A 17450-nucleotide genomic window follows, 5' to 3' on the forward strand; every position below is an offset into this window, starting at 1 on the left:
TTCAATCATGAAACAAACCCGTGCAAAGCCATATAGGCCCACAAGCCCAGGATGGGGTCGCTCCACTAACCCCCGATCCTGATGTTCAATCCAAATACATGTTGTATTCATTAAAAATGGATTTTCCAACATTCGTTTAATTTTGAACAGGAGGCTGTTTTTGCCTTCCTGTTGAGTACACACATCTAAGTCTATGGAAAGCAGAGTCTACAATGCAAGCCGGCCAAGAAGTGAGGAAGGTGGATATTTAACGGCATGACAATCATACGTCCGTATGACTGAACGAGCCTTTCGAAAATAATATGCTTACACCTTTCATTGAAACACCTGCTGACACGCAGCTTGGCAGAGGGAAATGTTCCCCGCAGCAGATACAGGCGGGGTGGCAGGCAGGTACGGCAGGTAAAAGGGAGAACTTCTTGCAGGCACCGTGGTTTAGCACGCTGCCCAATCACTGCACACTTTCCATGGTCCACTCTCCCAACTGTTGCTGCTGCTCACTGCAAAGGTCCCGCCTGAACACTGCCTGGAATCCACCAAACTCTGTTGCAGGACCTTGCCCGGAAGTTGTCCATGCTTTACACCGGCCGCTATCCAGACCCACAGCTTTTCTCTGAATACCCGACCTTCAGCACAAACTCTGGATGAGCCGGAGATCAAAATCGCCGCGACACAGACAGCAGATCGAAAAATACCAAAGACCTTACAAAGCCCAGATGCTATGAGGCATTTAGGATTGGCTGACCGGTCGCAGTTCTCTGCGTTGTAGTTCCGACATGATTTTACAAACAGAACACAGAATATAATGCGTCCTACTATTGATTTTATGACCCTCGTGATGAAGCCCGGGACAGACTGCTCAGCGTTCATTATACTGTTAGATTTGGCGATCTGACCAAATGTAAGAAAAGTATTGTACTTTCACTTAAGGGGTTAGGTCAAAATACACTAGAGTCAAAATGTGAACTGTTAATTGACGCGAGTTTCGGCTTAACTTCCTGGTGACAGTGATTGTAATATTTTTACAGATGGCACCGTTGCAGTAGGGTTGAGAGCGGTGTTAGCAAGAATTTAGAGTTGGCAGGAGATTGCATTTTAAGCAGGAGGAGGAAGGCGATCGTCCATCAACATGAAAATGTATAAATCCGATGGCGGATTTTGGCCTGAGCCTTGTTTGAGTCCTCCTTGAAAAATTATCCAGATAAATAGCAGGTAAAGCGTGGACTGCCTCACACTAAGAGGGCGAGTTCTTTCGGAACTATTTATTTATTTATTTATTATTAGCGATACAAAGCGGACCAGAACCTTCGGCCCAACTAGCCGCACCGCCCGACAACCCACCTAATCAACCCTAGCCTAACCACAGGATAATTTGCAATGACCAATTAATCTACTGCTACTTCTGGTACGTCTTTGAACTGTGGGAGGAAACCGAGGCACCTGGAGGAAACCACGCGGTCACGAGGAGAACGGACAAACTCCTCATATACAACGTCGGAATTGAACTCCGAACATTGATGGGAGGGAGGTTTGGGGTGGTTCCGAATCTCAGAAACATTTTCTGTTTTGATCTGAACCACAAACGCGCTAAATTTAGATGTATTAAATGCCCTTTAGTTGAATAAAGACTAACAAGATGGTGCAATTATTTTTATACAATCCTGACTCGCCATTATTTCAAACGCTGCATTGATCCCCGCCCTTCTATCAAATACTCCAAAGCAACTTCGGGCCTCAGCGAGACTGGTGCACTTTCCCAATCTATCTCTATCTCTCTCTCTCTATCTATCTATCTATCTATCTATCTATCTATCTATCTATCTATCTCTCTATCTCTCTATCTATCTATCTATCTATCTCTCTATCTATCTATCTATCTATCTATCTATCTATCTATCTATCTATCTATCTATCTATCTATCTCTCTATCTCTCTCTCTCTCTCTCTCTCTCTCTCTCTCTCTCTCTCTCTCTCTCTGTCTGTCTCTCTCACGCACACAGTCACACACACGCACACACACACAGGTCTTCTTCAAATATTCTGTTCCTCAGGCCATCAGAGGCTCTGTCAGCTCTCTGAAGGAGATGTCGAATTTCATCTACACCGCTTCCCTCGGCTAAGACATCTCACAAGGTTTGGGAAGTGAGCTACTGGTGGGATAAGCGAACCAATACCGTCCTCGGAAGCAACGAGGCGCTATCTGCCCTCAGTCCACTAAATGTCGGACACCAAACTCCCGAAATCAAAACAAAATCAAGTCTCGAGCCGCGTCAGGGCGAGAGATTGCATGACAGACAGAGGAAGAGATTCAAGGGTGTTGTCAAAGCCTTCTTGAGAAAGTGTAGTATTCTAATAAGGCCAGAAACCAAAGCGTTAGAGAGAGAAATAGGAGCGCGCGGCAGGGCAGCGAACGCGACAAGAGGAGTGCGCCCCGTGTCAAACTACCTACCCCCACCCGTCCCGTCAGCCGTGTCCTAGCCCAACTGTTTGAGAGCTCGGCAGCTGACAACATCAGGTTGGTGGCACCGAGTCACCCTCGACGCGAAGGACTGAACCGGACCAGGGTGGCTCCCATTGCGAGAGGTGCCATCTAAAGACAGACCCGCGATTTCTGCTCGCACAGAGTTAAACCGAAGCTCGCATCAACTGATGGCCCAAAGTTTGACCCAGGTGTATTTTTTAGGATTTGATCCAAATCCGCAAGCGAAATCATCACCTTTAGGTGGGATCACTTCCGCGCCCTCAGGAGAGCTCCCGTGTAACTACCAGCTTACAATTAGCAAAGGCACAGAAGCCTCGGCGCTCACTGTGGCACCGGGCTCTGTGAATGGTAACTGCGGCCAGAGGAGACAAATATGCCCGGGAGCACCGACAGTTATGCTCTACACCGGAGGGGAGAAGTTTCTATAACTTAAAAATATAATTCTTAGAAATGGGCGTAGGGGAGAGGGACCACTAGGCCCCAGCATACTACGACCCCCTTTAGACATATTTCCTTTAAACACTGCAAGTGAACAAACTACCAGAGACGAAGGCACGTCTCACAGGATGACGAGTTATTCCCAGTGCAAGCCACCGCCTTCCTACAAACTATGAACAAAAGAGATTCTGCAGATGCAGGAAATCCAGAGCAACACACACACAAGCTGCTGGAGAAACTCAGCGGGTCAGGCAGCGTCAATGGAGAGGAATAAACAGTCGACTTATCGGGCCGAGACCCTTCATCGGGACTGGCAGCATTCTAATCAAGGTGAGATCCAGTCCTGGTGAAGGCTGTCGGCCCAAAACGTCGGTTCTTTCGCTACTGTCCGACCTGCTGAGTTCCTCCAGCATTTTGTGTGTGTTACGACATCCTACAAATTATTCTGTTTCACGCTTGATATTGAGGTTAGTTACGTGGACTGTCGACTCCATCCCATGCAAAAGGTTTTAGGTATAATTTATTGACACTTAAAAAGTGACACTTCGCTTGTGGGCGCAAACATTTAAAATATGTATAACTCTCAAAGTTCTCTGCACGGGCCGATCAAGGGTTATATTTCCTAATCACTGAACATCATGTTAGAATTCACAAGTGGGTAGACAAGTTGCCCTAAGTAAATAGTTTGAAATGTTCAGGAGCACAAAAAAAATAATATCCTGCAGATGTCGGAAATCTGAAATCAAAACAGAAAATGCCTTCAGCGAGAGAAGCCGATTTAATTTCGCTTTGGTCATCTTTTACAATGACAGACCACCCGATGGAATGCTCTTCTCTTCACAGACGTAGTTAGAGGTTCAAACTTAGCAAAGGGTTAATAAAGATAAATAATCAAATTCCACAGAAACGGTTCTGCTACCATCCCACATTCTGTGACCCCCAACATCCCTCGACAAACATTTAGGACCAAATCTGGAGGGGAAACGCATCACGTCTGAATGCTTCCTGCTCATAATATTTGAAAACATTTATTAAACTTTGATATAAAATAACAAATCAAGAAAGAAGACATATGTGACATTTCAAAGTTCGTAAATGCAAAAAAGGGGGTAAATGACAGAAATGACGTTTGAGGAGACCTAGGTATTCAGAGAAACCCTAATACCGCAATTTATTAAATACCGTGACAAATGAACATTCAAATTCAAGCTACCAGCGGACAAAAGCCACTTCTACCCAGACATGCGATTCTGAGCAGAAATTGTATTTAATGTGCATCCTACATTTAGTTAATTTGAATGTCTATAATCTGTGAAGATAAAAGTTTTTTTTAAAAAAACGCACAATAGTAATCGCACAGATGATGTTGTAATTCTGGAACCAGAAACATTTACAAGTCGCCCATCTAATGAAGTCCCCCCCCCCCTTTGCATGGATACAATTTGAGCATCGAGTATCCCTAATGAATTTCGTTGCCATCATTTTTAGAGATCGTTCGTTAAGATATATATCTGAAGCAGAAAGGCAGAAGTATTAAACAGTTCTGCCCATTGCTTCGCCGAGACTGTGGCCGCTCCTGTTGTGCTTTCTGGTAAAGCGTGAAGTGCGGCGAAAATTAACCCTCATCTTAATGCAGTGGCTCGTTTATTGCGACCGCTAAGGATGTAAGACAGTGGCGGGAATAGGAAATGGGACACTCCGGTGAATTTCGTAAGCATCATATTTTAAATAGATTTTGGTTTATCTTCCATAAAACTAGTTCAATGGCCCTTTAAGTTAGGCATGGCTTAATAAAACGCTGTAACAAAATTTCCGATTGAATTCTGACCGAATCAAATAACTTCTTCACGGGAACATTTGGTTGATTTTCTCTACTTGTGTCATTCAGATATTTACCTGGGATATTGTACAAATCAAATCTGAAATAGATGAATACAATATTTAGACTCGAATTCAATCGCCTATTAACCAGCATTGTGAAGAAAGTGGCGGGTTATTAGTTTTTATGTTGATAAACTGAGAGTAAAATATTTGTCTCATTAAATCAACATTGCATTTAATGAAATGCGGCGTAACGTTGTAACCCGTCAGCTAGCCAACATTCAGAGTGGCGATCATCTGAAGGAATAGCATGAGCATTTGCGACATGAGCTCTGATTGAGAAATTCTGACCAACAGTGCCAACGTCAGTGGCCCTTTCATTTTTGGGGGAGAAAATAAAATATTGCTCACTTGTTCAGACTGTATTCTCTCTCCCCCTCCTCCTTTTTATTTATTTATGTATTTAGAGAGAGATTTGCGCTCTCTGAAAAGTATTTATTGGTGTCCTGAGTGAAATATCTGTAAGTTTTAACCACCTCAGGTCCTTGCTTCGAGTAACCCAGGTTTCTCCCCAGCTAAACCATCCCAAGAGAACAGCCGAAATGGAGGCACAGTTCACACAGGTCAAATGATCCTTTCCCTTAGAAACGGCGACATTTAATTTTTAAAAATGCTATAACATTTAAATAATTAAATTGTCACAACTTAAAACACAACATACGGTATTGTTCCTGGAAAGAAGGAAAATCAACTGGACTGATTTGGGAGATATTAGCCCCAATTAACCACGCGGTTGATTCACAGCCACTAAGATGCATTCGGCGGAAGCAGGCGAGCTGCAACCAAGCATTGCCGGTTTCGGATTTAATGGACTATTTCCACGAGTCCTGGTGTTTTAGTTTAATTATTCCGGGATTAGAATGCAAACTATCCGAGCACAGGACGGGAGGTATTTTCGGTAACGACTGAGGGAATTAAACAAAATGGAACACTGCAGCCAGTTTTTAAAGCAGTTTTATGCGTAAAGAGGTATTGTTCAAAAGCACATTTCAAAACGGAACCAGGAAAAGTAGAAATACAAATTATATACAACGGTTTATTGTAAAATTTATTATTTCAGCGGAGTTATTTTGCCCAGCACAAACGTCAGCGTGTGCAGAAAGGTCTTTAGTGATCTATTTACATTGGCTGTTGGAATCCACTGGCATATTTTAGAATATAATTATCTCCGTGATTTAAAGTAAATATTACAATGCAAAGAAATCGGAGCTAGTTTCGAATACAGAAACTGACATGGGTCACAAACCTGCAACTAAAAGCGACTGTAATCTCCTATAAATTAAGTTGAAAGACTGGTCCGTGGTAAGAATGTCCGTGGTGTGTGAGATGTGGGTGGTGGGGTGGGGGGGGGAGAGTGGGGGTGCTGTTGATTTTCACATTACTCAGTTTCGAGCAATTCTGGAGTATATGTAGGCAGCGCAAGAGCGCAATCTGGGAAAATTCCAACAGTCGGCAATTAAACATAGTTAGTAATCCTCCCAATTGCCCGAAATGATAAATACTGTACAAAGCCTTGGTAATAAAACATTTAGATTCTGTTTAAAAGGTATGTGCACTAAAGTTAGAGCCAACAAATGTCCGCAGTTCACTCTTCTTTTTTAAACAAGAACACCAAGAGCAGCTTTGAGTGAGTTCGTTCTCCAGGCCCAATATTCACATATGAGTTAGTGGGATGGTCCCATTCACGCCCGTGGCCGGGCTCTGATAGTGCTGAGAAAGCGGCAGCAGTCTGTTGGGAGATGGGTCGCCCGCTTCTCCGCCTGCCGGTAAGTACATGCTGATCATCTCCCTCAGGTCCCCGGAGCAAGGTGGGCGAGAATGCGGGGGGCTGGGAGCCGGCTCCGATTTGACCATTGAGCCCAGCTGGATGGCACCAGGGGGCTGGTGGCCGTAGCCAGAGGAGAGGGTACTATAGGAGGGGGAGCCACTCATATAGCCCTGCGTGCTGGCGAGGGGGCTATACTGGATGGGCATGTCGTAGCGGTGGAGCTGCTGCGGGTGGTGATGGTGGTGATGGACGGCCGCTCCGCCGGCGCCCCCGCCGCCTCCGCCAGTGCCCCCGCCTCCCCCTCCCCCGACCGCTGCCAGCGCCGGGTGCTGGGAGTAAGATAGTTGCTCCTGCATCATGACCGCGGCCGCCGCTGCTGCCGCCGATCCGGGGTAAGAGCCATTCGCCCAACCGTTCATATGACCGTAAGCGCCCGCAGCTCCCGCCCCGTCCAGCCGCTGATTTAAGGCTACAGGCGGACCGAGGGCCCCGGGGCCTTGAGGCAGCAAAGCGGCGGGCAACGAGTACTTGTCCTTCTTGAGCAGAGTCTTGGTCTTACGCCGGGGCCGGTACTTGTAATCCGGGTGCTCCTTCATGTGCAACGCCCGGAGTCTCTTGGCCTCGTCGATGAAGGGCCGCTTTTCGCCCTCGGACATTAACTTCCACTCGGCTCCCAGCCGTTTGCTGATCTCCGAGTTGTGCATCTTGGGATTCTCCTGAGCCATCTTCCGCCGCTGTCCCCGGGACCACACCATGAAGGCGTTCATGGGTCGCTTGACTCGCTCGCCACTCAGTTTGCCGTTGGCGCCCTGGGCCGGCACAGTGGTCCCGCCACCCGCTGGACTGATCTGATGCCCCGGAGACTGCAGCTCACTCTCCATCATCAAACTATACATTCAAGCGGCACCTGGGTCTGTGAACAGGAGCGGGGAAGTAACCGGCGAGTGTGCGGCTCCCGGGTCCGAGCCCCCGTCCCTGCCGAACTCGAAGCCAACGCAATCTTCCCTCCTTTTTTGCGCAAAAAATGGCAAAGTTCTCTTTGTGTGGAATTTCCTCGGGCTGGAAGCGATACGGAGACTCCCGATTTGGCGCCGATGACTGGAACCGATATGGTGTTGCTAGTTTTGGAACCGGTTCAGAGTTCTCCAGTTTGGAACCGATTCAGAGTGCCTGGGTTTGGAATCGGTGCAGAGTTGCTAGGGATGCGCCGAGCGTTGCTGTCTCTGCCGCTGCCGCTCTTGCCCAGAGTTATTCGCTTGTGGTTTCCATGTGGGGAGAAGGTAACGCAGAGAAAGGGCCCCGGGGATGCAGATTGACAGCTATTAAATGAGTTTGCGGCAGCCAATGGGCTAGCGCCCTGGGCGAGGTTCAACTGAATGGTTGTGACGTAAGGGGGGGAAGAGAGAGAAAATCTATTAATTAGATAAAGGTTGCGAAGGGGGTGGGAAGTGAGCCGATGTCCGGAGTATTTCGGAGATCGGGGATGGGGGAGGTGATGGTGATGAAGGGAGATGGAGGTTCTGGGGGCAGAGGGGCGGGGGGGGGGTGTTGTGGAGATTTTTCGGTACCAGTCCCGTGCACACCATTCAGGCACCCATCATCATCTGCAGGATGAGCCTTGTGACGGATCCCGGGGCTGGTGGTTGGAGCGAGCAGCGTACAGCCAAAGCAGGGTATGTCCGGATAATGACCCGCACCTTTCATTGTATTCAGTTATTAATGAATTTCGGAATCACAAGCCCCTTCGAACATTACAGAAGCTGCAGATATTCTTCCCATGAGCGTGGTTTCCAATTACTGACGCAAGGTACGGGTGCCGCTGGCTTTTTGCAGCGAGATCTGTGTTAAATCTACCCGATGCGTTTGTGCGAGCCCCAGAAATTTTCGATGAACACCCCACGCCCCATACCCACCACACACACACACACACACACACACACACACACACACACACACACACGAGTTTCCGAATTTGTCAGCCCACCCTCAACAGGTGCTGCTGTCAGGTGATGGTTTGACTGACAGCTGCACACGTGGCCCTGGGAAGGGGCCTCTGTCTGCCTCCTGTCCTGTGAGCAGTCTTTCAGTAGTCGGAAGGGGCACCGCCAATTACCAACAGGGTAGCTCCACGACCAGCATCTGGTACACGAAAAGTTCCCGTTTGAAACCGGGTGGAAACAATCTGGGAGGGGGTGGAGGGCTATGAACCGGTGCAGGTCGTTGTGACTAGGCAGAATAATCATCCGGCACGGACTAGATGGGCCGAAGGGTCTGTTTCTGTGCTATGTCTATGCGTAAAAGCAATCTGCAGAAAAGGCTCAGTCCCGTGTCTCCGATCCTCCGAATTTACTCCCCCTGTTTTCGGTGAGACCAGCGTCTTAGTGCGAGAGATAACGGAAATAACAGATTGAAGAATAATTCCCTTCCGTAAAAATGAAACTCCTAATGGTGGTGCAGTAGTTGATTACTGGAAGGAGTCGGGATGTTTCGGGGTCTGTATGGCGAACTAATCTGATCACCATCCAGTTTCTGTTTCGGGGGATTTAATTCTGACCGCAGATTTCCTCACCTTTGGAAAAATGTTGTCTTTGATCGTTGTAATGAAACAAAAAGAGGAATATTCTTGTGTACTGGAAACCAAATTGCCCGAAGTCGGCCGCTGGTTTCAATTATTCTCTGCAGTTATTTCTTGCACAGTTAGACAAGAAGTGTTAAAATACGAGTAAGACTTTATTGAGGTAGGTAATGGTTCGAGGTCAGAGGAGGCATCTGGTGTCATTTTACTCGGTATCAATGAAGCTGTTAAGCCACACGTCACCCCTTCCCCAATAATGAATTGCTCAACAGGCCAAGCAGCATCGGTTGAGAGAGAAGCAGTGAGAAAATTCATGACTGAAGAGATGCGAAGGATTAATTCCTTCCCTTCTCCATGGACCCCCCGCTGACTGACAGATAAACAAACATTTGCATTGCTGCAGCGCCTGTCCCGTCCTTTTCAAGCATACCAAACCTCTTTACAATCAACGAAGTAACCTTGGTAAAATGGGATTATAAAGATCTAATAGCCAGAGTCCAGTGTGTTTTTTTATATATATATAAATGCATCAAACACACGAGTAACTCCAGCAGTGGAAAATAAGGGGCTATTTTTGTCCCTCATGGTTGTCAACGACAACATTCACATAAAATTTGAAAGATACGCGAAATGGGGACGATTTAAGTATCGCCCTTGGTCTGCAGCCTTTCAGGAAGATATTGTGGGTGGTGAAGAAAAAGGCCGGAGCAAGAAGCCCTCCCACTTCGTGTTATGCCGCTAATTGGCTTCCTTGGTGTCCGGTGATGGTCTTTAAACAAATTAAGCGCTCTGCAGAAGTTTGTGAAGAATTACCATAGGAACAGAGGTTCATTTATTGCGCACACAATGCGGCGTAGGACCGCTCGGCCCCACCGCCGCTGGTTCAAATGAACTGCCAGTACTTACGGAAATCCAATTACATATTAGAATCCTATCTGGGCATTAGCAATTTGCTTTCACTGGGAGGCTTATTATTAAAGAGAAGATTAAAAGAAACGATAAAGCAGAGTCGAATGGAAGCGTCTTTCGTGGAATTCTCTGCTGGAGAATACCCGGCCATCGCCGTCTGCTGGCGGCGGCCGACGGTTGTAGCAATTCAAGCGGCCGGGAACAGCGAACCGTTTTAGCAGAAAAATAGGTCGCACAACACGGGAAAGACGAACCACATGCAGCGTGGTGCTGTGCAAATCACTTTAGGAAAGGCGGGAGTGAAACAGTTCCCAGGGCCCGGGCGGGAAGCCACAAACGCTGAAAATTATTTTAATGATTATTCATTCAGTCCATCAAGAGCAGTTTGCAGGGAGACATGCAACTTTTTTAATGTTTACTCCTAAAATTATACAAATTTTAAAAACATTTAGTAATGTGAAATTCAGGAATTAAGGAGATGAAATCAATTAGTTGGGAAACCTCGTCAAAGCCAACCTCAGAGGAGCCGGCGCCGTAAACAATCCTCGCAGATATCATTCAAATTTCACAGATGACCTACTCTGAAAACCTCAATCAGTTTCTAATTGAGGGGAAAGAAAATATTGCTTCCTACACTAGGACTAACGATTTAATCATTATATCATACACTATGGCTTTTAATTAGGCTAATGCTGATACTGTATGGTAAACGATAATTCAATACAGTTTGTGATGAGTTATATAATTGGGTTAACAGGCAGGCAGTGGGAACACGTCAATATTCAACATTCAAGCTGCGTAGCCACTAGATTCAATAAAAGGAAAGTCTTGTATTGGATACAGCACGGGGAACAAAACTACAGACTCTAAACCTACACGGATATTCGCGATACGACACTGCTCCCGACCCGGCGCCAGTACATCGTTTAGCTTCACCGCGTACAAGGCCTGGCTGGGCACATCAACTGCAGGGAGCAAGTATATTTAGTTCCCACGTTGCTACGTTTAGCATCATCTTAAAGGAAGGGCGACAGAGTAATTTTTCGATTGTACGGATTCTCTGCAGGTCGAGCGCGACCTTTTTATATTTCATGGTAAAACAAATAAAACAAAAAATACCATGAAATCTGATGATATTCCTATTGCGTACGAATTTTTATCATTGGTTTTATGGTGGTGTTCCATAACGTATTGATACTTAGTAAAGGATACGTTCTGTAGTGGATTCATGTGTTACTGTCTCCCAATCGATCAACAGTCGTTTAAAATAATACAGTATAATTTGGTTCCCAGTTCTGAACAATACCCACGCTTAATTAATTTAAAATGCAGATGAAATGTTGAATGGTTTTTGTAAGTACAGAGCTAGATTAAAGAAGGCTATGGCATAATGAGAGGGGTTGATGTGTTCCTCAGGGTAAAAGACACAAAGACATCATTCAGACCCAGGTGCCTGGGAACTGACAGCTCCTTTTACGGGATCACAGTGACTGCGAGATAAAACACAACTTTTAAGTAACAGCACTTGGGACTTAGAGTGATTAAAAGCAATTTGATGTCAAAACTGACATAGTACATCTAAAATAGGAAATCGCAAACCACTCTCCAACACCGCTCTAGTTTTGCGAGTAAAGTTCGGAATGGCTCTTTTTGTGTTTTCCATAAAACAAAGCACAAGTACATTTAAAACATTTCAGTTTGGAGAGCTCAAGGAACAATCGTGGGGCAGCGGGCGCTGGAAACTGGTTCGCGCAAGATGGGCCTTGGTCAGAACTGCGCTCTGGTCCGTAAACATCATCTGCTGGAAATATTGCCTCATTCGCTTCAAAAAGATTCCCCGTGTCCTAATGCAAGAATTTATGAAACGACCAAATGCACAGAACACATCTATTTTCAACTCTTCGTTCAAGCAAGCGCCTCATTTGTGCTCAAATTCGTGTCCACGAATATATTTTGATTAACCGTACAGACCCCGAGTCAAAGACTCGGGATATTTGAAGAGAATGTCAAGGAGCATTTTAAACCACTTCAAGTCCCAAAATTTTAGGGTTTATTAGCAACGAATTAAATGATTATAAGCTGCTGTGTTTAATTATTTTGTTTTATCTCTGTGGAATATTGATGAACGCAATATTGCGGAGGACGATCAAAAATTAAAACCAGACTCTTCAAAATAATTGCAGTCTTTCTGAGACCCCGTTCCCTTACTTCGTCAACCGACCCGATTTCTTTTGGCACAGCAACTTCTTAAACAGCGAAATATTTATATCTGCATGTATGTCCAAAGACCCGAACCAGTAGCGAGTAAACAGTGAAATCATGTCCAAGCACTGATACATCATTATTCCCAACAGAGTTTCAGCTGAGCTGTAGGAAGCAGCTAATAATAAAAAGAAGTTTCACAATAAAGAATGCAAATAATGGTATGCATTAAATGGTACATAAAAATATTAGAAGCGATTTAGATCTTGCTAGGCGGTAGATTTGCCAAATTAAATGCAAACTTCCTTCCGGCTGGCTTTATGTCTTCTCTTCAACGAGTTACTTGGTCGACCCAAAGCTATTCAGAATACGAAGGACATTCTATGTAAACCCATCTTTAAGAAGAAAGTTTTTTTTATTGCACGTGTAGGGTTAACATTGACCTTATTGCCTGGTAGACCCCACGGCTAGTGCCGGGGCAGTGTCTCAATATAAGCCTCATTGTCTTGACAAGGTAACGAATTAGAATCAAGAGAAGGCTATTGGGTTCCCCGCGTCTGTTCCGTCAGTTAAGATCACAGTTGAACTTTTACTTCAGGATCACATTCCTGGAGCAACTGCATTTCTCCTGAATCTACCGTTATCTGTAATGTACTGTGGCCATGCCAGTTTTGAACTGAGTCCTGGCACCATTGCAGGTCACAGTGCTAGAGACATTATAATTCCAAGTGATAGACCTCGCATTGGTCCCAGCGCTGAAGCACGTGTCGGAACCAGTACATAGTTGGGTTCAGTACTAATGCCAATATTGGTCCCTGTAATAACGCTGGCGTTAACTCAGGTCGAGGGTTATTATCCCATTGCTAAAGGTAGATTCGATCAATTGCTAGTGTTGGTGAGGGCACCAGCGCTCTGACCGAATCTGTCCTAGTGCTAGGATAGGTCTAAGTTCAATGCCGGAGACCATTCCCAGCGCTAATACCCAGAGCCTGCCCCCTTCTGCCGCTAATGTTGGTGCCCGTGCTATGCCAAAATTTGACATCAGTGCTCGCATTCATTGTGGTCCCATTACTGATGCCAGCGTGGTGCCAATGCCTATGTTATTTCCAGGACCAATATTAGCTTTGATGTTCATCATAGTATTTGTGCAAAGGGCAACTTCAGTGCTGCTACTAACTCCAATTAAATAGGTTTTATAATTAGCGCCAGAGACAATTTTTTATACAGTGACAGCGCTTAAAGTCAACGTCTTCTAATAGCTTCACCATTATAGCATCACTTCGATATCGCTTTGCAAGACAAATATATTATAGTGGAAAAAATGTCATTTGTAAATATAATTTGAATGTACTAATTACCAATATGGTAAATATCAATAGGGTCAATATATGGGTACAGGATGAAAGTGTCATCAGTGCTATGAAGGTGAAGGTCAGCTAATACAGATCTAGTTCGCGGTGCAGCACGTAGCATCCAACAGGGAGCTGGCGTTCGGTCAGCGTGCTGAAAGCTCTCTTTATTTGTGGGATGCGGACTAGGTTTTAGATTCTGGTCGTCCATTAGAAACCCTTAAACACAACTTTAAAAAAAAAAGCCCGCCTGCGCGTGAAATTTGGGTCAAAGTTCCAGTGTTACGTTAATATGGATTGGAGATTTTTCCTAAATTGAGAAACAGAAGGTACTAAGTTCAGTACATTGAAAAGGTCTCGGGGTAAAGGCAAAAAAAAAGTGCACAACGTAGAGAGAAACTCTGAATCAAGCTATATTTCGTTGCAAATGTACCCAATGATTGTCAACAAAAAAAAAGCAGGTTGAGCTAATATTCAGTTTTGGGTACAGTCCGAATCTGGTATAATCCCTAAGTGTTTACATCTAGATTTTTATAAAGAGAATCCGTTCCCTTTGGTTGAAGTATCAAGATACAGAGTTGAGGTGTTTGGCAAGGGAACCATGGATCGGAGGAGGAAGAAAAGGCTTTTCACTTCGCCAGTTGTGTTGGTCGGGAATTGGCTGGGCAAAAGTTGATGGTAGTATATCCAATCGCAATTTTCAGAAAGGAACCGGATAGATACTTAAACAGAAAACTGTAGCGGGTTAAAGGATCAGGGCATTTCAAAAGGGGCCGAATGCACTCTTTTGGGCTATAGCAATTCTATAATCATCTGATTCACATTCCGCCGGCCCCTGTCCCCATAATGGCTCTCACATGTGAACAATTTTGCAAGAGTACTTTCCCGTCCTTTGCGGACGGAGTTGAATATTGCTGCCAGTTATTTATCATCACACCTCTTTTTTTTTGGTTATTATGCCAATTTCGGTATACGTCCTAGCGAATCGTGCGCTTCACTTTATAAAATATATTTTGTATTTAATTTACCCTAGCTGTCTTCCTGTACCTCGATTCCGTGCGCAACTCTCATCACGTTCCTCGTTTTGTGCGACATTAGAAGCTACCTGGGCCTATCCTTACGGTGCATGCGGTGAGTGCCTACATTAATCGCTTTGGTTTTGGATGGAGCTTATTTTACTTGAAAACGTCACAGCATTTTGCTAACGACGCTTTTAATGAAGTGTAATAAATATGGATTCTTAAGTGTCGAAGTCTTTACAGAGTCAGATCGAACAAGTGGACTACAGAAAAAAATACCTTAGTGTTTAAAATATAATTAAATCTTTAGCCTTCGCGGAAAGCTACTTGTATGTGTGTAAATCGCGCGGAAGTGTCGATTAGTCGGGTGAGTGTGCGTGTTAGCGTGTGTGTGAGAGGGTATGTGTGTATGTGTGAGAGAGTGAGAGTGAGAGTGAGAGTGAGAGTGAGAGAGAGAGAGAGAGAGAGTGAGAGTGAGAGTGAGAGTGAGTGAGAGTGAGAGTGAGAGAGAGTGACACTTCAGTGTTACCTGGGAAGCGTTTGGCTATAATCAGGGAACAAGGGAATTTGATGGTCAGTTCGCTGAAAATTAGAATGAACGTGTCCGCAAGTGATATTTCTGTTCGGCGTGTACCTTCTCTCCTCGTTTCCGACCCCTGATGTCCAGTTTACGTTTCGAGGTGGATGGTGGTTTTAAACCATAAATGTCCGCCTCACTAAATTGGTGAAGAAGAATATATGACAAATTATGCACTCTCCCTTCGAGGATTTCAATCTGAAAACGTGTAAGAAAAGCGATTGAATAGAGCTAGGACGAACTTGTCTCGCTTAAGGCGGCTGTTCAGTTTTTTTTCAGTTTAGGACTGTATGTGAGTGGAGGCTCCTATTATCATATTATCAATATCACTCGCTTGTATCTTTAAAACGAATAGATTTTTAAAAAATAATTACACGAAATAGGCAGCCTTTCTAAAATTATGATTTAAGTAGCTCGACTCGCCAGAGTTTACAGCCCAGGCTATCATGCTTGGGCATCACGCCGCTTTTATTCTAAATGTTAGGAGATCTACAAGAGTGATTGGGCTGGTCTCTATTGTGGGTTGCAGGCTATGCTGTCACCTGAAGTATAACAGTGGTCTGATTTCTAACCCGTGGCCTTCTTGTCATTACGTGAAGTCTGTTGGTAAAGAAATCGATACAATAAAACGGAGTTTTAATGGGTTAATTGACTAGAACTGCTATCATGTTAAAACACCTGTTCCGATAAGAAAATCAGCCACGCATAATATTGTCTATCAATATTGCCTTTGCAATCCGTTTTCTCGCATTATATTCGGAGTCATTTTCAGCAAAATTGCGATTAACGGAAAATGGATCAGGTATCCCTTCCCTATTAACCTCACCATGGAAATGTAAAGACAGTGTATGACAACCTCTTCCTCAGCAGTACGATCAGCCGGTGATTAAGAACTACTTTTGCTTCAAACTCGCTTAATAATCGGTTGGTTCAAACTGAAGCCGGAAAGTTATACTCTGCCTGGTGCCCAGAACTTACTAAAATAAAAGCATTTTACTGTACTTTAGCTACCATCCCAGAAAACTAATTTTAAAAGACATTTCAACTTTCAATAACCTTCAAACTATCGAGCGACGCTATTCATTCGCGGAGAGTGTGTAATCTGCATGCGATGTGACTATTTACACGTCACATTCAGTTAAAACGGGAGATGTTAAGACTCTAAAATGCCTCCTCTCATTTAACATGGGTGGGATGGAGGACATAAATAGATATAACTTCCCAGTAAAAATATTTCTGGACATCTCCATGTGACTGTTTACATGCAATATTAAACGTGTGATAATGCGCGTCCTTTTAGTGCGATTCCATTGAGTAACTCCAACAAAAACGTACAGCTTGGGAGAAATTACAGTAATATATCAAATAATTCTTAGACTGTAAAAAACCCACATCTTAATTGTAGAGACTACCTGATTGCAATTATAACAAGTAATATGTTCATACAGCTAAGTCCTGTATCAATTTATTCCGTAGCGGCGGGATTTTCGTCCACTTCCATTTACTTTCTATGAAATTGCGGACATCGTTAGCACTGAACAGGCTCAGAAGGGTAACAATAATTATCAACGCTTTAAAAAGACGTATAGACGGGCCATGCCCGTGTGCAATTAGACTTACACTGATGCCCGCTCTCTGTGTCCCCTTTAGCAGAAACGCGCACTTTGTTTCCGGGAAACCTGGTTTCAAGACCTAAATCGGCAATAAACCCTCTCGTATTTGCGTAGTTGTGCGACAATCTGCGCAGCACAAACGCTTCTAGCAGCGGTACATGGGCTGGATCCGCAACACTCGCTCAAAAAAAAACTGAATGGAGACAATCAAACGGAATTTATTATTGATAGAAAGATTTAAAAAGACAGTTTCGAGTTATTGTTTCTCTTTGCAAAGGGGGCCCTTCTTACATAATGAAAAGCCTTTTGTGTAGCGGAGAACAATAAAAAAACAAGTATTCTAATAAATAGCCATTTTTGTTCCCACTCGACGCTGAATGAGGATGAACAAGTCGAGTTTGTGAACAGCTGCCACGCTATAAGCGGGGAGGAGGAGCCTCCCTCGTCCCGAATGTCAATACTCCGACAGCTGAGCGACTCGGCGTTCAACCGGTCCCCCCTCCCTCTCTCTCTCCCTCTCTCTCTCTCTCTCTCTCTCTCTCTCTCTCTCTCTCTCTCTCTCTCTCTCCATTCACCTCTTTGCTTTTCTCACCCAACCTGTTCCTAACTACCACAAATAATCAATCCTGCTCCCTCC

At 44.6% G+C, this 17450-nt stretch overlaps 1 protein-coding gene and 1 long non-coding RNA gene across 2 annotated transcripts in view; both read right to left on the reverse strand.

Annotated features, from left to right (window-relative positions):
* LOC134346738 (uncharacterized) overlaps positions 1–16954 on the reverse strand; it is a 183761-nt gene extending 166807 nt beyond the window's left edge. The window contains exon 1 of the long non-coding RNA XR_010018008.1: positions 16821–16954. This is a non-coding gene — a long non-coding RNA (uncharacterized LOC134346738). The remainder of the gene's footprint in view (positions 1–16820) is intronic.
* On the reverse strand, positions 3783–7848 carry LOC134346737 (transcription factor SOX-1-like). Its single transcript, XM_063048319.1, has one exon. The coding sequence runs from the start codon at positions 7463–7465 to the stop codon at positions 6455–6457; it is 1011 nt and encodes a 336-aa protein (XP_062904389.1). The 5' UTR covers positions 7466–7848; the 3' UTR covers positions 3783–6454.
* Positions 16955–17450: the final 496 nt, after the last annotated feature.

The sequence above is a fragment of the Mobula hypostoma genome, chromosome 5 (assembly GCF_963921235.1).
Source record: "Mobula hypostoma chromosome 5, sMobHyp1.1, whole genome shotgun sequence".
In the NCBI taxonomy this organism is placed as follows: domain Eukaryota; kingdom Metazoa; phylum Chordata; class Chondrichthyes; order Myliobatiformes; family Myliobatidae; genus Mobula; species Mobula hypostoma.